The sequence below is a fragment of the Dendropsophus ebraccatus genome, chromosome 3, assembly GCF_027789765.1.
Source record: "Dendropsophus ebraccatus isolate aDenEbr1 chromosome 3, aDenEbr1.pat, whole genome shotgun sequence".
NCBI classification, from domain to species: Eukaryota; Metazoa; Chordata; class Amphibia; order Anura; family Hylidae; genus Dendropsophus; species Dendropsophus ebraccatus.
In genome coordinates this window covers 77542384-77565390 of record NC_091456.1, presented here as the reverse complement: position 1 = coordinate 77565390, position 23007 = coordinate 77542384, and the positions used below count along the sequence as shown (strand labels likewise).

Below are 23007 nucleotides of genomic sequence, written 5' to 3'. Positions count from 1 at the left end.
GTCACATTGTTCCACATTTGTGCCCGTCACCAGTGGGGTCCATATGCTCACTGCACCCCTTGTAAGATTCCTTGAGGGGTGTAGTTTCCAGAATGGGGTCACTTGTGGGGGGTTTCCAGTGTTTTGGCAGCACGAGGGCTCTGTAAATGCGACATGGCGCTTGAAATCCTTTCAGTGAAATCCAGCTTCCAAAAGCCAATTGGCGCTCCTTCCCTTTGGAGGCTCGTCCTGTGCCCGCTTGGCACTTTATATCCACATGTGGGGTATTTCTGTACTCGAGAGAAACTGCGCTACATGCTTTGTGTTTTTTTTTTCTTTTTTTCCCATTGTGAAAATGAAAAATTGAAGTCTAGAACAACGTTTTAGTGTAAAAAATACTTTTGTCTTTTTTCACGCCATATTGTTGGGAAAATCTGTGAAGCACCTGTGGGGTCCAAATGCTCACCGCACCCCTAGTTACATTCCTTGAGGGGTGTAGTTTTCTGAATGGTGTCCCTTTCGTGGTGTTTTTTAGGTTTTGGCACCCCAGAGCCTCTGCCAAGCTGAAGTGGTACGGTCAGAAATGACCAAATATAACGGAGCCATTGAAATGCACTAGGCGCTCCTTTATATCTGAGGCTTGTGGTTGCGTCAAATAGCGCAATAGGACCACATATGGGGTATTTCTATAAACTGCAGAAACGGGGCAATAAATATTGGGGTGCATTTCTCTGGTAATAAGTTTATGAAAAATATTGGATTACAATAATATCCCTGCACAGAAAATTTAAATTTTCAAATTTCTTACACACTTAGCTTTTATTTCTGTGACTCCCCTAAAGGGTTAAAAAAACTTTCTGGATATGCTTTTGCAGAGTTTTGGGGGTGCAGTTTCTGAAATGGGGTGCTTTGAGGGGCTTTCTAACATACAGTCCCCTCAAATACACTTTAAACCTGAACAGGTCCCTAAAAATATCTGATTTTGAAATTTTACAGAAAATTTGGAAATTTGCTGCTAATGTTTTACGCTTTCTATTGTCTAAAAAAAAATGAAAAATAGTTTAATAAATGCCACCAACATAAAGTAGACATGTCGCTAATGCTATTTAATATATAATTTATGTGGCATAACCATTTTCTGTATAAGCAGAAAAGTTTTAAAGTTGGAAAAATGCATTTTTTTTACAATTTTTCACGTTATTTTTGGGTTTTTCATAAAGATTCGTTATAAGTATCGACTCCAATTTACAAGAAATGTGAAGTACAATATGTCACGAGAAAACAATCTTAGAATCAGCAGGATAGGTAAAAGCATCCCGAAGTTATTAATGAATAAAGTGACACAGGTCATATTCATAAAATTTGCTCCGGTCCTTAAAGCCATTTTAGGCCCGGTCCTTAAGGGGTTAAATACCATCATAAGTAGCATGTACTAAAAGGGTTTATCAGAAACCATGTTACAACCATGCAAAGACCAAAACATTTTCAAAAAGTATAAGTATCTAACTGAAAATTTGATTTGTCAGTATCCTGCTGCATCCTAAGTATTTCCCTATCATGCAGTGCTAAACCCAAAGGTGAGGTAACTGTAACCTGGGAAACCTTGTCTACGCCAAGGGTAACCTCTTCAACCTAGTCAGGACAATCCGTCTACATAGGATCTGTCTGCAGTGGAGCAAAGTGCAAGCAAGCCGACAAACTCCATTGTTTCCTCCTTAGCCTTCATGGAGAACCTTCAGAGGTTAGCTTTGCCTGGTTGATCAAGCCTGGGACTCATACTACCAGACCTGACACTCCGTGGGCTCTTCTGGCAGAAGGCCATATATCTCTGTTTTTAAACCATGAGTACAAGTTTCTTTAAGCAAGTCACTATCTTATACTACAAGTTGCTTCTGCAAGGTTCTGCACTATTAAACAAGGCCCCAAGACAGACTCTTAGCCTTAGTCTACACAAGTAACACCTCAAGCACCCAAGCTGACTACTCTGTGTTGTCCACTAACCCCCTGCAAACAGCTAGGTTACTGCAGTATGTTTCTAGTATGTATTGCCATTTTACTTGTCACATTGCTAAGTGCCAAAGTATATTGTCATTGCAAAGGGCTAACGTTTCTGTAAGAAAGAGGGATGCTTTGGTCACATGTTTTTCTGTACCTTTGAGTCCATGATCCATACGCTGAATCTGGAAGTGAACATAAGTCCAGTGGGTCAAGCTACAGACAGAGAGAATTTGCCTCTGAGAACCCTTGAACCCAGAAGTTTGAGTACCATGTCTATGAGAAGAACAAGCTAAGGAAGGAAGCCTAAGCTCAGGTTTATTGTATCTCGTGGGTAAGCTCCCTCTCTTCACAAGCCTCTAAATCAACTCCAGCACACCTAAAAGGTGCTTCAAGCTGTTACTAGTTCATGCAGTGAGGATAAAATCTACATTCTACAGCTTTCTTTTAGTCTTACATTGTATAAATCGCTGCTCAAGGGCACCTTGACGTTCCCTAATCAGAGTTAGTAGTGATCAACTACCAGCTTCTGAATGTATCACTTTTTGGAATTTTCTCACAGATTTTAAGAGTTTTTATTAGAGAGTATGCACACTTAGGCTATGTTCACACGGCGTGAGAGACCGGCCGTTCTGTGACCCCGGCCGGGGTCTGCCTGGATCATCGCGGCTGGTACTTAAGTACCGGCTGGATGATATGTCCGGCCACAGAGCTCTGATGCGGGCGCATCAGAGCGCGTCCGCATCAGAGCTTCCTCTTGCACACTATGAAGCAAGCGTCCGGAGCCGCTCGCTTCATAGTGTGAACTGACAGGATTTCCTACATGATTTCCTCAATGAATTGCGGCTGCAGAAAACTGACATGTCAGTTACTTCCGACCCCGTTTGGGATCCCGGCCGGAGCGCATATGATGTGTATGCGCTCCGGTCGATATTCCATTGAAAGTAAGGCATTGTTCCACCGCGCCAAAACTACAGCTGTTGTTGCCATCGGCAACAACGGCCGTACTTTTACGTAGTGTGAACATAGCCTTACAGTTATACACAGTAAAGCCAATCTGTGAAGATCATCATAATCAGAGATGAAGCTGATTGGACTAAGTACCTCTGTAACCCATAACAACCAAGCTATACCTGTACCTAGTGTCTTAAAGCCTAATTCAGTATTCCTAAAGTTAATCTTCCATCAGCAGTTGTTGAAGGGACAGTGACCAAATAATCCCTCTTTTAAGCACAGTATAACACCTTACACAACCCCTGTGCTTAGCACACAAGAATATTAGAAAGCTTATTATTTTACTATTTTGGGCTCTTATAAACTGTATTTCCTCTATTAGGAAACCCCTTTAATTTCCCAGTCCTCGGAGCATCCTGTGTTATAAATAGGATGCCAGTAGGATATATATTTGAATAAGTACATCATTGCAAATCTTTGCCAGTAAGACATACACACTTGGAGAAAGTTTGTTTAAATACACCAAAGATTATCATTCATCATTTAAATTCAAACAAAGTGGTTGGAAGTTAAGCCCATCTTACGGCATAAAACTTAATTTGCGATTTGTGATATTCAGTTTTGCTAAAGCATTCCTCAGCAATCAAGATTCAGATGCCAAACTTGTGATGGATATTGTAAACTATTCTAATACCTCCAGTATAAACATGGGTTATATATAATGGTACATATTAGTAAGTGCTTTCAGTTAATTATTTTCAAATAAACATTGGCCACAGAAATGTATTGTAATCATACTGCAGAATGACGGACCTACTAAATGATTTAGCGCTCTGTTTCGGGGTGGTGCAGGAATAGATCAGTTTGTAGTCTCCTATAGTTTATGCCCTGCAGAAGAAAAAAATATGAGCTGGAAGATAACAAAATCAGAAAATCTCTTTTGTGTAAATGGTTGCTGGGGTGCACCACTATGGAAAGATTTCTTCTTAGAGGTGCTGAGTGGACCAGTCAGTTCGGGTTCGGCATCATTCTCTGAATCCTACCGCTCGACATTTGATTCCCCACAGCTGCAGAAGTTGGATGACGCCCTAGGGAGTCTTGGAAAACATGGATGCAGCCATAGGTTGTATCCATATTTTTCTAGCAGCCCTGGGGCCTGCTGTTTTTTCCCTACATTCTCCGTTCACCGCTGACATATCTGGCCCCATCTTTTCAGTGACAGGCACTGTCCCCTCTCGGTCAGAGAGGCCTGTTACTAAATAGACGGGACAAGAAGCATCAGCAGGGACTCAGGTAAGGGGGCAATGCTAGGAAAAGGCAGCAGCACACCGGGGGAGCATGGGTACGAATCCATTCTTTATTTTCTAAATAAAAGCAAAAACTGCATGGACATCACTAATGATGTCTGTTCAGCTCTTACGCACAGTTATTGAGCCGTGCAAAGGCTCGGAAAGTAAGTGCCGATCTAACAGACGGGCACCCACTTACAGTGCACTGACAGTGTAATCCGGCCCTTTATTTTTGTAATAGTTTAACTAATAATTTGAATATTTACTAATAATAATTAACAATGCAACCTGGCTTATTCTTTTACTTATTTTCAATTTCCTAAGGAAAGCATTACTTATGGAAGGGGGAATGGAAGCTTGCAGGGGCCGCCCTGGATTGTTTCTAAACTCTGTTTTCTCTAAAAGGCTATGTTCACACTACATTTTTTAAGCTCCGTTTAAAATGACGTACATCATTTTGAGGCTAAAATATCGGACGTTATTTAGTAGCCTGGCCTCCCCTTAGTGCAATGACTTGTGTTTGCACATTATTTTAGTTTGGGATTACTAATTGGACTTTGCATGTGGCATAAATAAAAAGAGTTATAACGGAGAAAGAACGGTGACAAAAGGAAAACGTCCGCTGTTTGCAAAAGACATCCGAAAATAATGATTATGTTCTTTATTTTGACGCCTGCAGTAAAAACGTCCGTTATAAAATACATTCTGTGCATTAGACGTCCGTTTTCCCATTGACTACAATGCATTGCCATTACAGTCAGTTAAATCGCAGCAAAAAAAGGCCGTTATTTTAAATATCAAAATCGGACGCCTTTTTTTCATTTTGACATTGTGTGAACATAGCCATAAACTGTATATTTTTTAGTAGAAAACTGCCGTCAGTAACAATGAAGCCAGACTGATTTGGGATTCTGTACTTTGGGCAGCATTAATCTTCTGATGCACTTTCTTTACATAGAAAACAAACAATGTTTCTCTCAATGTCTTAATATTTTAATAAAACACCTAGATTTCATATATCATCTAGAAATTAAGAGTTTGGGATGGGATAAGATTGCTGACAACCAAACAAAAGTGTCAATATTGTGAGAAAGTATATGTATATAAGTTCTACAGACACATAAACAGAATTGTTTCATGGATTGCTGACATGTTTTTGATCAGATTCCCTAGATTAGATTCTTAAATATTCAGTAAATAGAGCATTGTTGTTTTTCCTACTGGACTGGGGAACCTGTTACTTATTTCTTTTTGCGCTTCATGCTTGACTTGATCCAACACCGGAAGAAATAAACAGCCTGCTTCTTTTTCACATTGCATCTAATGTAAACCTTGTGAACAGTTATTTTTATGTCCCTCTAATTTAAGACAAATGCAAGAGTCTCAAAGCTGGAAGTGTAAGCCGAGAATATTCTGTTTGGAAGAGAGCACAAAATGCCTAGAACTCTCAAGTAGAAGAAATCTTTAGGGAGCCTTGTATATAAGCATATATAAATCTAAATCTTATTTCAGGAATCTTTTGACCTTTCAGTGTAAGAGCATTTCCTTAAAGATGCTTTTAATTATACTCTTTCCTCATATGATTATAATATATCTTTTTTTTGTTAGAAAAATAAAACTTAGTTTTTAGGTCCTTTAGGTTTGAAAAATTGAGTAGATTGAGCTTCTGCAGGTGTTGTGTACAGGTACAGTACATTTGTTTTTATTATGGACAAGCCTAATCTAGAAAATATGTAGATAAAATGTGTGGCTGACAGGCAGGGGCTTTGCTAGAATCTAAAAATACATCTGGGGTATGACCCCAGGACATGTTCTGCTCCAGTTGTTTAGGGCAGCATTGCTATAAAACCACAACATCTACATATTTCTTTATTATGAAAGCCATAGATATTTCATCCCTGCCCCTAAATAATATATACTGTATAGATGAACCTGGCATTAACTATTATTTGGAGACAACTGGTGTATAAAAGAGACTTCGCTTCTCAGTTTTTTAAGCCTTTTCATTCTAGTTTAGTTTTCATAACACAAATTAAGATTCCTCAATGATTTTCTTCTGATGATAATACTGTCTAAATAGTTTTTTTTTTTTTTAAAAACATACATTTTGGTTTTAATATTTTTACTTTTCATTTTAATTTTAGTGGATGACACCGTGGTTGTAATACCCTATGGGAGTCGACACATTCGTCTAGTTCTTAAGGGCCCAGATCACTTGTGTAAGTATAGTAACTGGACTATTTTGAGCATTACGAATAGTGCATCTTTTCTTTTTTATTAATCGTTATATTAAGTTATAAATTAAGTTAAAATAGTTATATCAAGTTATATTGTGGGAGGGAGAGTTTCTTCAGAAAAAAATTGCAGGCAGGGTACAACTAAGGGTACAACATATTTAGAAAAAAACCAACCAAACACTCACATAACTGTTGCAAGCTTGCGCAGTGGGCCTTGTGAGGCTAGGTTCACACTGCGTTTTTGCAATCCGTTTTTTTCATCAATTTTTTTGCAAAAAAAAACGGACACGTCACTTCTTTGAGCGGAGAGCAGCGGCTGTGAAGGAGCGCGCGCTCTCCCATAGACGGGCTATGGGACACCAAGACAGGCGGGATTCCGTGGCGGAATTCCACCTGTTTTACGCAGTGTGAACATACAGAGCCTACGATGAACGTGCGTGAACGTTAGTGATGTCCATGATCCCTTGCTATAAAGGGTTACTCAGCGTCAGTATATAAAAATAAATGTACCTCTCCACACTCCCCTGGTGTCCTCCTGTCTTGTCCCTGGGTCCCACGCAAACCACAGCTGCAGCCGACACTTCCTGCGGTCAGTTGATAAGACAGGAAGACATTGGGGGAGTGTACAGAGGTAAGTATAATCTTTATTATTTTCTATATGCTGACACCAGAGTAAGCCATCGCCCAGACGTCATCATTACAAGGATCATTGTCTTTATTACATAGAGTGATATCTGCCCAATTCTGCCTAACTCTAGAGATAATCGCTCCTTGTAATAGGGCCTTAACATGTACATATATTATTGCTGCTAGTCATTTTTTCAGTTGAGAGTCAAGATCGAAATTCCTTAATTGTACATTATTGTATTACTACACTTAAACCATTCTTACAGCTGGTACAAGTCTGTTTCAGAGATCCTTAAAGACATAGGGGGATATTTACTATTGAGTCTAAAATGTGTGATTTTTCTACAGAGTATTCATCTTTTCATACATTTGTGAATAGAATGTTCTTAGAATATTTGCAGGAAATTGCACAAACAAATTCACCTTGTACTGTTAAGACGTAGGCATTCACCACTTTGTGCAACTTTATTTTTAAAAAGTTGTAAATGATAAATTGGATGAAAATCCCGGATTATGCAAATTTTTGGGTGCATATTTAGAACAGATTTAAAAAAAAAGGTGTCTAAAAATTTTTCTCCCATTGAATACTGGTTCAAAAATAGAACTTGGGTGAAAAATCCAATTATTCACCTTAAAATAGGCGCAAAGCCCTTGATAAACATTTCCCTAATTGTTAAACTCTACACAATGCATCAACAAGGGTGGAATGCTGAAGATGTGGTGGTGGTAGTAGTACTTGGGAAAAGCTTTCTAAAAACAATTGGTGCTAGTGTTACCCCTTCTGCCAAACTTCAAGTAGGAAGGAAATGGCTTGTAGAAACAGGAAACTGAAGGCCTCTGGGGGCTCCTTGCCATATGGCTGTGGGCCCTGTACATCATTAGAGTGCTGCTAGGTTACTACATATTTCTAAAACTCATTCTGTGTTTACATTTTAAAGTAGGCAGAAAAAAGGTTCAGTAGACCTGCATTCACCTACGTGTTTCAATTATAAAGTAATAGAAATGGCAAGGGGGAGGGTGGGAGCAGGAGCTTTATTCTTAGGAAACTGCCTTACTCCTTCTGGCATTGAATGAAACTTAAGTCTAGTATATCTTCTAATGGCAGCTGTTAGATTTATGCATTCATTCACTCTTGGCATTCTGGAGCAGAACATTTTGGAGGGATTAGCACCTTGTAATCACTTGATTCTGTCAGATAGCTGAAAGGAAAGCGTTCATTGCTTCATCAAACTGCATAGAACAAACACTGTTCACTAGGTAGCCAAAGCAGGTCCAGTGCTAGGGTGGAATTCTATGCAGTTAAAGTGTGTCCTATTGGTATTTTATCTATATAAAATGGGTAGAAAGTGTGTGCAAATATTTAAAGAAATTAGCAGTAGCATAAAAAAGTATTTTGCCTGCTTGTTTGACGTGTTTTGTATTCTGTTCTATGAAATATATTTTTGTAAATCAGTTTTTGACACATAATATGATGTTTAGTAGTGTTGAATGTTCTATTTCCTATATAATATTGAGGCCCCAAACTGGGTACATAGGGGCATTGTCATAGAGAACGATGCTTGTCATTTGTCAGTAAAGCACATGAATTTAGGACTTAAAGAAGCAGTCCAACCTCCTCTCTGCTTCTTAACAACCACCTCTGCCTTTTTGCAATCATTCCCATAATGCATCAGAACTGCCTCCCATGAGTAGCTAGAGCCAGAACTATCGATGTTTGATGGACGACGTTATGATAATCCTCGCCTTCATGGTTTCCTAAATAAGCTATTAGACTGTAAGTATACACTTAGGGAAGATGAAACTTAAAGGGAATATGTTAGCTGTAATTCATGTTCCAATCTGCTGACACTGTGAGATAGCATAGGACAAGGAGACATATGGTACCTTTCATATATCTGTCTGTGCTTCCAGGATGTAGTGAAATGCTTCTATTCACTGGTACAGGGAGTCTAAGAGGCTTTTCCAGGCTACTAAGTAGCTGCAATGCTGAAAGCTTCCTCTCTCTCCCTGCCTGCTTTGCACCTGGAAGCTGAATCTCAAGCAGGGTCAGGTAAGGGAGGGGGTGCAAGGAGATGTTACAGCTTGCTATAGCTGTACTTTGGGAGGTTAGCAAAGCCTCTTTGACTGTTCTTATTATATAATAAAAGCATTTTTTATGTTCTGGAGATACAGACATGTATGTGAAAGTTGCGGTGAAAGGTACTGTCTCCCTGATCTTACATATAACAGTCTCAGCAGTTTAGAATGAGAATTGGAGTTGACAGATTCCCATTAAGGTCCTTTTAAAGGGGGCAACCATTTACCCATCTATGCCCACAAATGAGCACCAATCTCGCTGATCTCTCACCAGCAGTGCCTTTTATACAGCACAACTAATCGAGCGGCCGGCCCACATGAGAGATCAGTGTATCGTTCGGGCAGCCTTTCAAATACATTGCTATTGGCCCCACATCCCCTGCTTACACTGGGAGATCTTAGGCCCATAAACAATGATTTATAGGGCTGCTTAAAAGATGTGATCAGCCGACGAATCTGATAGCTGACACATGCAGAAGCATATGCAATATGGGGGTGACCTCCTAGGAAATACATGACCCAGCTGAAGGGAAGGATTGCTGAAATTATCAGACAGAAAGTAATTACTAGGTAAGGTAAAACTAGCTGGAATTTAAATGTTGCGTAAGCAGCTACAGGATAATTTTCTTCTTCTTACTGGTATGCTTCTTTAAACCCTGACTGTGACTCAATACAATGTAGATCATTATTCTGTCTGTTCTTTACAGATTTGGAAACGAAGACTCTGCAAGGTGTAAAAGGTGAGAATGGCCTCAGCAGCACAGGTTTAGTTCTTGTGGACAACACTACTGTGGACTTCCAAAGGTTCCCTGACAAAGAAATTCTTCGGATAGCTGGTCCTCTTTCTGCTGACTTTTCTGTAAAGGTAAGTAATAAACAATCAACGCGCCAGATCTTCAGCTGGTCGGAGAGTGGCCAGCTGCATCTTGGGATTGCAGTGAGTCTCAGCAATAAAACCCACTGTAATTGATAATGTTTTACAAGTTATTACAAATTACAGTGAGGCTATGTTCCCACGCTGTACAAATAGAGCTACCTATGACCGGAATTAAAGGGTTTATCCAGCAAAAATCTTTTTTTTTTTTTTTTTTTTCAAATCAACTGGTGTCAGAAAGATATATAGATTTGTAATTTACTTCTATTAAAAAATCTCAAGTCTTCCCATATTTATTAGCTGCTATATGTCATGCAGGAAATGTTTTATTTTCAGTCTGACACAGTGCTCTCTGCTGACATCTCTGGCCGAGACAGGAACTCTACAGAGCCGCAGCAAATCCCCATAGAAAACCTCTCCTGCTCTGGAAAGTTCCTGTCTCAGCCAGAGATGTCAGTAGAGAGCAATGTATCTGACTAAAAATAAAACAACATTTCCTGCATGACATACAGCAGCTAATAAGTATGGGAAGACAAGATTTTTAATAGAAGTAAATTACAAATCTATATAACTGTCTGACACCAGTAGATAATAATAATAAAAAATAATAATAATAATAATAATAATGATAATAATAATAATAATTAGCTGAATGACCCCTTTAGTGATCATGATCATTAATTCTGGCCATAGATATTGTTAAACAACGGCCATTCACTGGAAACGTCCATTGTTTGTACAGAGTGTAAACACAGCCTAATGCTTTAAAGTCACATTATTTTGCTAGGGTTGAAACAGAAATCTTGATGGTCTAACAAACCTTCAGAACAGCTCTAGCTTCTTATCTGGATTTGTCCATAGAAAACAAAAGATGGGAATTACTGAATCATAATTTCACTCTGAAGGCAGGAAAATAAATGCCACATGTATTTTACAGGATCAGTGTATAGCTTTTAATATAAACCTATGCGTTGAATGCAGAGCTTTGCAAAACTGGTACTTTGTATGTTTGATACTTTGGCATTACACTAAAGCTTAGCTGATGAAGGCTTTTCGGAAACATCTTGGGATAAAGAACAGTCAACACTGAAGTTTAGGCAGTCGATCTTTTGGCTGCTGCAAACAGTGAATGATCTGTCACAAACAGTACAGTACTGGGTACAAAATGGATCATATGATTTGCCTGGTAAGGCGAATGTAATATGGAAGCATCCATTCAATCATGGCATTAAACTTTCGACTAGTTTTTGCTGTACTGACAGATGAAACAGCATTGTTTCCTACTCTGTTCAAGGTAATCTTAAACATATTGCTGGAAGTAATATACATGCCTTCGCTTAGAACCACAAGAAAAATATAGCATTTGGGAATCACAATAAAATGAAAGCTTTTTAAGAGGGTCATAAAGACGTTGAGAGGCCTTGAGCCACATAACTGTAAGAGTCCAAGATTTGTCTTTGGTGTCAAGGGATCCAGAGTCACTTGTGCTATGCTTTACAAGTGGCTATGTGACATACCGGCGTAATATATAGAGCAGCTGCTTACTAATATTACTAATAAGAATTTCTTTATATAGTGTCGACATACATATCACTTACACCTACTTTATTATTACTGTAAATTTTTTTAATACATGATTCTTAATTATAATATATATGATCTCCTACATTCTACATAAATGTGGTACTTTCCTCAAGTGGGGGAATAATCCAGGGTATACAGGTTAATAGATATCAATCAACTTTGATATTTTGACAACAAATTTAAATTGCTATTAAAGGAGAAGTCCGATGAAAATTGAAGTATTGTATTGCCCCCCAAAAGTTATACAAATCCCCAATATACACCTATTACAGGAAATACTTATAGGGTACAAACCCACACACCGTATACACAGCAGATACGCAACAAATACGCAGCAGATTTGTTGGTACAGATTTGATGCTGTGTTCAGTTATTTAGATCTAATCTGCTGCGTTTTTGCTGCTTGTTTGCTGCGTATTTGCTGAGTATCGCAGCAGTAAATACGCTGCATATACGGTGTGTGGGTTTATACCCATAAAGTGCTTTTTTCCCTGCACTTACTACTGCATCAAGGCTTCACTTCCTGGATAAAATTGTGATGTCCCGACCCGACTCCCAGCGCTGTGCGGGCTGTGGCTGCTGGAGAAGATGATGGCAGGGGGACACTGAGGGACACAGGGCACTGTAGGGACACTGAGCATCCCCCTGCCATCATCCTCTCCAGCAGCCACAGCCCGCATAGAGTCGGGTCTGGACATCACCATTTTATCCAGAAAGCAAGAAGAGGTGCTATTTGATCAAGTCATGTGTTCATTATCTATATGATTTGCGGTTGTTGGAGATCTCCTTTGTTGCACATGTTGTTGTCTATTTCCCCTAATTTTTTTCTTAACAGAGAGCAGACAAGTAATATAACAAATGTTAAACAGTCGGGTTAACCTGAGAACTCTTTGGAAGCACAAAGACTGCTCTATGACTTGTGAATGAAGGAACAAGGAAAAGATGCGAAAATACAAGAATAGCAATTATAAAGTTTTGTAAACATTTTATGATGCTTGTCATTGCATTCAGTGTATGTGCTCCTGTTGGCTATGTTCTCACCTTTATACAGCAGCTACTTAGTTGTTACAGTATTTGCTATGTTAAAGTGTCACTGTCTTTTCAAAAAACATTTGACATGTTGATCGGTCCGAGTGTTCATACTGTGACAAATTGTAAGTGTCAGTAAAAGAGTCAGGCTCCATAAACTTACATTAGGAGTTCAATTGGCCATGTGACAGACAGCTGGGAATGGAATGCGCTGTGCATGGATTTCTCCCCGCTCTTTCTCCTGATTGGTCAGGATCTGAACACTCAGACCCGGACCAATCAAAACTTTTGAGACGTCTCTCAGTTTTTTAAGGCAACAGTGACACTTTAAAGGAAAGCTGAACATATGCTAACATCCTACGTCTATGTTCTCACGACTTTTTTTTGTTTGTTTTCCTGACTGTTGTTTAATACTTAAAACAACAGCTGTTGTTTTGAGTATCAAATAACGTCCCTGGTTTAGCATGTTTCAGCGTCTATCAGTCCGCTGGAACATCATTTTACTTCAGGTGGACTGATTGGCCTTTGGGTGTGTTTTTAATTGAAAAGTTCATTAAATTTAATAGTAAAGATGGTGAAAAATAAAAAAAAATAATTTCTGGTGTTTGCAAAAGACGTCCACAAATAATTGTCATGATCATTATTTTGACGCCTGCGCAAACAACATCCATTATTTAATGCACTGTGTGCACTTGGCAGCCATCATTCCACTGACTTCAATGCACTCCATTGACATCAAATAAAATGTGGTAATGACGTAATGTGGTATCATTAAAAAAAAAGTGGACGCCTTTTCTCATCTTGTGCCATCAGCGGGATTCAAATACCAAGTATTTGGGTTTGTGCGCCTCTTAAATCAATCCTGCCCCCATTTGCCCAGCCAGATTTAACAGTAATATCCCCCCAAGTGTCTATTTGTTTTCTATTGGTAATCAATTATAAGTGTGCAGTCTAGTCATACTATAAATAAGGGTTAAGCATACCAAAAAACCTTGATAGTGACATATGTATGGTGTATGCAATGAAGGCATTTGGATTGGAGCACGTCTTGTTGCTAAACCTACTTTTTGATGTGTACTCTAGTTAGGAAAATAACTGTGATATAGTTTTATGATTGTGGAGAACTTTTGGATTTTGGACTATACTTCTTTTAACTGCATATCTTCAACCCACAACTACTTCAATGTACTGTATAACTACTGCAGCAGTAATATACTTTGTGGCTCTGCCAGTTTTTTCATGCTCTTACTGTGATTGGAGATGACTGGTAAGTGTTGTGAGATTTCTCTCCAAGAACACTTTAATATTTTTCTATGCAAATTCCATTGGAATGTTCCTGTTGTGGGCAGCGTGACCTGGAAGTGCCTGGGCAGCGGGAGGTAGAAAAATAAACTCTCGCAGTTGGCACGGAAGGACCCATCCAGTTAATTACAGAGATCCACTACTGAGCCTCCTCTGATTATTAACTGTTTATGCTTACAATAATCTCTGGTTTCTACCTTCATGGCACAGTGATCCTTCAAGTTACAATATTAATTGGTTCCGGGACAACCGTTGTAAGTTGGAAATATTGTATCTTGGGAACAAAATACTGTGGGAAAACTGGTAATTGATTCTGATGACTCCAAAATCTCATCCAAATTAGAAAAAAATATTAGTCAAAAAGAGCTGCTGGAAGCCGTACTAAAAGCTGCTCGAAATGTACAAGAAAAGAGCGAAGCCTAGACATGAAGTCCAGAGTCCAGAGAGTAGTAAAGAACATTTATACTGAGCCAAACAGGCGAAAATTCTGAGCGGAACACGCACTGCGGACTCAAAATCCCGCCTGCCTCGCTGTATTAATGTTATGACTTTGGTGCCTCCAGTCTCCGCATAAAGAAAGAGACGCTAGAGACATCACATTGGGACAGTGAGGCAGGAAGGATTTCATACCCTTAGTTCTGCACCCTACTATAAAGAGGCACTACTAGACAGCCAGTCAGCACATGTACTTCAGCCACACTGGTGTTTTACTAATAAAATGCTAAATCTAATCAGTTGGATCTTCCCCCAGTTGAAACAGTTTGCGATTCTGGACGGTCTGTCGTATTTTATGTTGAGTGTGGTTTCAAGAAAGGGCTTTTAAAGTGGTAGTTAACCCCCACAAAAATTCATTCAAATCAATCAGAAAGTGTTAGAGATTTGGAATTTACTCCTATTAAAGAGGATGTACCACCAGGTACATCCTCTTTAACCTGAACCCACGGATCAATCGGCACCGACACGGGAAAGCCGGATCCGCGTTCCGTTTTCCGGCAGGTACCACTGTATCGAACGGCGCTGTGCACGGAACCGGGCGGCAGTCCGGAAAACGGACCACAGCATCGGCTTCCCCATGCCGGAGCCGATCGATCCATGGGTTCAGGTTAAAGAGGATGTACCTGGTGGTACATCCTCTTTAAGAAGTCTTCCAGTACTTATCAGCTGCTGTACGTCCTACAGGAAGTGGTGTATTCTCTTCACTCTGACACAGTACTCTCTGCTGCTACCTCTGTCCATGTCAGGAACTATCCAGAACAGTAGTAAACCCCCATAGAAAACCTCTCCTGCTCTCCAGACTGGAGGGCATATAGCAGCTGATAAGTACTGAAAGACAAGATTTTTTAATACAAGTTAATTACAAACCTCTGTCACTTTCTTTCACTAGTTGATGTGTAAGAATTTTTTTTATGTGTGAACTGCCCCTTTAAAAAACAATCCAATCTACAAGCATTTTGTTATAGAGCTGTGCAGATTCATACATGGTTACAGGATGACTAATCTATAACTAGATCTCTGCTCATTCTAGGGTAAATGGTCAAGTGGGCAGTCTTACTCATTGATTGACAGCTTGCTCTATAAGAAATCAGCAAAGAAATCAGCAAAGGCTCTATGGGTGTGTGAGACCACTGTAAAATCCTATGAGGTTGTATGAAATTTAAGATCTCACAGCTGCTGTATGAAAGGTTTGCAGAAATGTGATTGACAGTAAACAGAACAGGGATTTGCAGGAGGGGATCTGCTCAATATGCTGATCTTAAATATTTTATCTTGCTACCTTTCCCTCCAGCATTCTTAAGACTGTTCACGGAAACCACTACCTCACCGGTGCAAGAGCTTTATCACTGTGGAAGTGAGAAGCACATTTTACACTATCCTACAAGCTACTTAGTACATGCCAAACTAGTTTATGAGTGTGACAAAAGAGGGCCTAATAAATTAGTGATAAGCTATCAGAATCTACTGGCACATTAAGATACCAACAGGTTTCTCTGGCCCGTTTTATTTTTCTAAGTAATAAGTGGTCAGCCTTACATTTGCCAGATGTTATCCATACACATTCTCACATTCTTCACATGCTTTTCAATTTCAGCATTTAATGTGTGCCTTCCCCTGCCTTTTGGAGAGCCTGCCAATCATTTCCTAACCAGTTTCCACCTGTAGGAATTATATGGAATAACTCTTTAAATCATTAGATGAAGAAAGGGAACCCTACTCATATCGCCAATATGGAGATAATATGCAAAGTGGTAATGAGCCTGGGAGATGGAGTATGTATACAGTACATCTCCAGTGTTTGCAAATGCTGAGCTCGGAGTTAGTCACAGAGCAGCTGTTCAGCCTGAACCCAATAGGAAAATGAGTTTTCCTAAATTCTGTCCAGAAGTAGGAAATGTGCAATATATTACAACAGATGGGCGAATGTGTGTGTGTTTTCAGATGCTTTACATGTATTTTTTTTAAAACAATTCTTTATTTTGTATTTTCAATAAAAGGTCAACAATGTTACATGCTCATTGTAACGGTACATAGTATCATATGCGAATAGTGTCTTATTTATTACAAAGACAGGTATCAGTGAGAGCTCATAAACATACAAAGAGGAAATGGAAATTGGGGTGATGATGCTTAGGAACAGTGTCTAAGATACATTGGATAAGTCCATTAGAGGGGTTCCTTCATGAGAATCTAACCCTTCCGATAGATATCCAATGTATATGTCCTAAGTAATATTAAACAATATTAATATTAACATTGGTCAACATTTGAATTAGACCTTGAAAATGAGATGGGGAGGAGAGGAAGACATGGGAGAACACAAAAGGACAATGTGGGGAAGGTGGGGTAGGAGTGGGGAGGGGGTAGTGTTGTTGTATCTGTATCAAGGGAAGGGAGGGTTCAATGAATTCCCTTGCTTTCAATTTCCATTTACAAAGTTATGTAGGTGTCTGAGGGGTTTTATACAGTAGCCATGCTGACCAAACTTTATGGAATGGAGGTTGATTACGAGCCAAAAGGCTTGTTAGTTCTTCAAGTCTGCATATTTGGTGAATCCATTGCGACTTCATAGGGATTGTCTGGCTCAACCAGTAGAGAGGGACTAAAAGTTTGGCGACAGCGAATAGATGTGCAAGCAATGAATTGTTACCTAGCTTGACCGATTTGGAGCTACTGTAAGTCCGCAAGCAACAGTCTCAAGCGTGAGTGGAATATTTGTGGAGCAAATTTTATTTAGCTCCACTTCAAGATGGTTTACATGTATGACATTTTAATTTGTATGCATTTAAATTAAGTTTTATCTTTGTATAAAAACTGTATGTCAATCCGCTAAGCTTTTCTTGCTTTGTACCATCATGCAATTCCATTATAACAGGTTTCCTTTAAGTTATTTCAGTTTATACAAAACATTCAGACTAACAGGTGATTTAGGTGTTATCTAAGCTCTTGCTTTCTTTTTCAGGTGCGTTATGCTGGGGCTGCTGATAGTGTGGTACAGTTTATCTTCTACCAGCCCATCATACATCGCTGGAGAGAAACCGACTTTTTTCCATGCTCAGCATCCTGTGGAGGAGGTATGACCATCAACTTAACACTAAAGCAACTTGGTTGGCCAAATTTTCAATATGATGTTTAGATAAAATGTACAATGAGACATTGCGGTCAAGGGCTACCATTTGTTCCAGTTTGCGCCTGACTACTTCATGTTCACCAATGTAGTGTTGTCCTAAAACATAGACATAAGGATGGCTGCTGGGGTGCAATCAATACAAAAAATATGTTGTTAACTGCTTTTTTTGCAGGTTACCAGCTGACTTCGGCTGAATGTTATGACATGAGAAGTGGGCGAGTGGTGGCCGACCAGTATTGCCATTACTATCCAGAAAATGTAAAGCCCAAACCCAGGCTTCAGGAGTGTAACATGGACCCATGCTTAGCAAGGTTTGAGACTTTTTAATGTGGTTTCGGCCGGCAAATGTCAAATATTTATACACAGGCTTTTTTGTTCAATGCCCTTTTTTGTAAATGCTTTTAAATCATTAGTGTTTCAGAGCTATATTTTTTAAACCCAGCTAGGCTACGTCATACAAAGTGATAGAACGCTGTAACTAATGCTTGACCCAGACTTGACAGACTTCATATACTTGACATACAGATGTAGCCAGGGTTAACATGATCCCTGACTCAACAATTGTGTCAGGGAGCTATGCTAAGTCAATTAGAGTGTTGAGTTAAATGCGTCATTGTGATCAAGTTAACCCATGGTCACAAGGAGGTAGACACTATAACATTGCATCATACATTGCCATTGACAGTCTCAGAAAAAAAAAAGATATGAGCAATAATCAGTTCTGACACATTGTCCATTATTTTAGCAATTCACTAAATATTGGAACATGGCTATACAAAATGGTGTTATGGCTGTGTTTGATAAGTGCTATCTTACAGTTAGTGAGACTATGTTCCCACAATGTCTTTTCTTGGCTATGTTCACACAATGTCATTTTTCTGTAAAGAACAGACGCTGATTGCAATGGAATCAGCGTCTGTTCTTTACTGCAGGAGCGGCATTGCATTGAAGTCAATGCAATGCCGCCCGCTGTGTTCACACAGCATTATGTCAACACCCGTTCTTTAGATATAGGGGCTCCACCAAAATTTGCCTCTCAACATATAAGATATACTGTATGTGCACAGGCAGCTGCTTTTCCATTGACTTTAATGGATCACATTGTTAGATTTAAAATACAGATGCACTTTTTACCTTTTTTACTGACATATTTGCCTTTTATTCTACTGTATGTGAACATTGCCCAAAACTGTAAGATATCATACAGGCTGCGGTTAGGTTCACACACAATAAAATAAAACATGTTCAAACGTGTGAACAGATGAAATAAACGCAGGGTGAAAGTAATGAGCATGTTCATTGATTACCACCGTTATTCCATATAGGCTATGTTCACAAATAGTGATTTGACCAGTGTTTCTGTCAATATTTTGGTCAGTATTTGTAGCCAAAATAAGTAGCAGAACCGACAGAGAAAAACTATAATGGAAAGATTTGCACAGTTTCTGTGTTTTCAATCCTGTTTCTGGTGGAAAAAAATACTGGCCAAAAGACTGAGCAAAATACTTTGTGTGAACATAGTCATACTGTGTACTGCCAGCTAATTTCCCATTGACTTCAGTAATAGGCTATGTTCACACACAGTATTTTCGTTAGGTCTCTCTTTTTAAAACAAAACCAGAAGTTGTTTGAACACACAGAAAGGTTATGTTTATACAACATAAAATGGCCATGTTAGGGCACCAAACTGAAGGCCTTCCAAAAAAAAATAAAAGTCAACAAAATGGCCAAAAAAGTTTGTGTGAACAGAGCCAAACTGTGCCCATATTTTCATTATAATGCCCTTTCATTTTTTTTTTTGCCCACTCCTGAATACTGACTAAAAGACTGACGGAAACACTGTGTGTGAACATAGCCGAGCACATTTTTACATTAAAAATACAACCACATTTTGACTTCAATATATCTTCTGTATTTTACCTTTATTTTATGGTGTGTGAACATAGCCTGTAACTAAAGATCCATATGCAAAAAAGTTACAATTAACATGTAGATTATAAACTGTAAGATAATAATAATAATTTTTATTTATATAGCACACAGATTCAGCAGCACTTTACAATTCAATGTTGAAAATTTTTATCAAACTTTACAGTCTCAATAAATAAACTATGTAAAAAAATAATCTTAAAGGGGTGTCAAGGACTTTGGGGTCTATAATTAACAGCTAAGGGCAATAGTTATATATTGCTATCTGGCTTTAAAAATAGCTTTCATCCACATTGATACAAAAAGCCAAAGAAAAGAAAACCACTAAGGTATGGTCATTTGTTACTCCACAAGCTGGCTTGTTTGCTCTTCGGATCAGATTTCCAGAGGTTATTAGAGAAACACCACAGTGGAGAATAACCCATGCAGAGATGGATTTTGTTTTGGCATCCAGGATTTATGCTTTTTCTTCTCTCTAAAGTGTCTGTTAGCCTTCTTTTATTATTGTATTTTTGCAAACTATTACCTCTTAGCACTTGTTGATACAGGCTGCAAAGAATAACCCCCCATCTCCATTTTCCTCACCTCCAGACAAGCCATGTCATCATAATGAATTGCCCTGTAAGGTTGAATGAGGCTAACCTTTCACTTTTTCACTCTAGTGAATTTTGTATACAGTGATATTTGGACAAGTCATTAACTCTTTAACTTGTCAAGAGCAGGCGGAGAACAATCAGCACTTGTAGCCTGTAGCATCTCCTTAGATCTCTCTACTGGCAAGTGTTTAACATGGGTTGAAACATATTGTTTCAGATTACAATTTGCAATGTGGGACTGTTTCAGTTGGTTGTCTTTTTCACATATTTTAAATTTTTTCCCAGTATGTCTGATAAATAATAGATTTTATTACAGGATGATGCATATTTGTAGTTCAGTTAAAGATACAATGCAACAACTGTTTAAAAAAATAAAAAAGCAATCAGTCTTGCAAAACTCAATCAGGTAGTAGATGGGTTATTATTGGCAGTGTATGTTTGCGCTTCAAAAGACCTAACCTTAGCACAATAAGAATCCAGGCCTGGAAAAACAACAAGAAACAAAAGAACATTAGGTGTAATGGCGGTGCAAGACCAAAAATGTTAATACCATGATCCTGAGAAGCCACATACAGAGTGTTTTAGGCTTGCCATAGAGTGTGCATGTGGACTATATCCAAGCAATTCCAACAGGGAGTTGTGGCTACACATGGACTTTATTAAAATTGTCAGCTTAAACTTTATCTAAAACGAGGTTCTGAAAGTAAAAGAACGAAAAAAGATATAAGAACTTTCCCATGAGGAGGGGATTAGTGATATTCTATTCATGTTCCTTTTATTACCTAGTGAAAAGTCAGAGGTGCGTAATGACACTTCTTTGTACAGAAAGTAAATTGCATGTTCTGCAGTAGGGACACTACTTATCTTATTAGATTGTACGAGTTAATAGGTGGATGTACTCAGATACAGTAACAGTGTACATGGCAAGCTCTAAATCACAATGGAAAATACAGATGCAGCAGAGTTAACAGAGTCGTGGATGTGCTGACTCACCAAGTCTGACTGTTGACTCTGCTACATCTGGAGGTAAGGTAATGAATAACGTAAGCTTTACTACATACAGATGTGTATGTAGCAGAGTAAAGGTCCTATCAGACGAAGCGATTTTTAACGATTAACGACTAGAGATAAACGATCACATACGAGATTGTTTATTGCAAACCTGTAATCGTTCACCATACTACACAGAACAATAGTGGTTAGTTACGATCGTTACTATGATTGTTACTATGATCGTTTGCTCCATCTGATCCTAGCAAGAGAATGAACAATGTGCAATTACACTAATTGATTAGTGAAAAAATGCGGAACTAAAGTGAACGAATGTGGAATTACAGCGAACGATTAGTGAATAATTAACGATTATTTTAAGGTCTAAAACAACGATCAACAACACACAATTTTTCGATCGTTGCCTGCAATTACACGGAACGATTATTGTTTAAATCCGAACGATATAACGATTGTTCGCACGATAATTGTCCCGTGTAATAGGATCCTTAAGGCCCTCTTACACAAAGCGTTTATCGGCCGTATTTGTTATGGCCAATAATCGTTTTGTGTGACATGGCCGCTGATCATTGTCTTTCAACATGTTGAAAAATCAAAGATGATGATAGCAGCCAGCAGCAACGATCTAGCAATTACCCAGGCAGCCCCCCGCAGCTCCCCCGTCTGTTACTTGCTCGCTGCCGGCATGTGTAATAGCACTGCCAGCGACCAGGAAACGAGGAGCAAATGAGTGCTGACCTTACAGGTCAGAGCTCGCTTGCTCCCCTGAATTGCCCCTTGTAATAGAATCATAGTACATTAATTAAATGCAATCGTGCACCAAGTCTGGCTTTGCATCTGTAGGGTAAAAATGTTAGTCACTTAGATTTTTATGTGTGTTTTTTTTTTTGCTGCTAAAATAATACCAACATATTCTGTTAATTATACATAGAAGGTAGTCACTTGTATTGGCAGCTCACACTATTCATTTTCTCTCACCCTAGGGACAATTTGATAGGATGCCAAATGACCTATATGTATTTTTGTTTTGGAAGAGAAATCTGGAGTACCAAGAGATGTTGCCTTGGTCAAACTTGGAATAATAGTAACATTTATAGGGATTGCACAGTGTAGAGGTAGAAGTTGCACAAAGGTCTGGTAACTGGAAGGGGCTTTAACCCTTTAAGGACATGGCCCATTTTCGTTTTTACGTTTTCGGTTTTTCCTCCTTGTGTTTAAAAAGCCATAGCACTTGCATTTTTCCACCTAGAAACCCACATGACCCCTTATTTCTTGCGTCACTAATTGTACTTTGCAATTACAGGCTGAATTTTTGCATAAAGTACACTGCGAAACCAGAAAAAAATTCAAAGTGTGGTGAAATTGAAAAAAAAAACGCATTTCTTTTATTTGGGGGAAATGTGTTTTTACGCCATTCGCCCTGGGGTAAAACTGACTTGTTATGCATGTTCCTCAAGTCGTTACGATTAAAACGATATATAACATGTATAACTTATATTGTATCTGATGGCCTGTAAAAAATTCAAACCGTTGTTAACCAATATACATTCCTTAAAATCGCTCCATTCCCAGGCTTATAGCGCTTTTATCCTTTGGTCTATGGGGCTGTGCGAGGTGTCATTTTTTGCGCCATGATGTGATCTTTCTATCGGTACCTTGATTGCGCATATACGACTTTTTGATCGCTTTTTATTACATTTTTTCTGGATTTGATGCGACCAAAAATGCGCAATTTTGCACTTTGGGATTTTTTTTGCGCTGACGCCGTTTACCGTACGAGATCAGGAATGTGATTAATTAATAGTTCGGGCGATTACGCACGCGGCGATACCAAACATGTTTATTTATTTATTTATTTGTTTACTTTTATTTAAAACCTGGGAAAAGGGGGGTGATTCAG

At 38.8% G+C, this 23007-nt stretch overlaps 1 protein-coding gene across 3 annotated transcripts in view; it reads left to right on the top strand.

Moving 5' to 3' along the window:
• The window catches only part of ADAMTSL1 (ADAMTS like 1), a 526103-nt gene that overhangs the window by 390362 nt on the left and 112734 nt on the right, over positions 1–23007 (top strand). For all 3 annotated transcript variants that reach the window (XM_069962058.1, XM_069962057.1, XM_069962059.1), the window contains exons 6-9: positions 6362–6436; positions 9865–10022; positions 17404–17515; positions 17744–17882. In XM_069962058.1, the coding sequence (XP_069818159.1) occupies positions 6362–6436; positions 9865–10022; positions 17404–17515; positions 17744–17882 (484 nt within the window). The remainder of the gene's footprint in view (positions 1–6361; positions 6437–9864; positions 10023–17403; positions 17516–17743; positions 17883–23007) is intronic.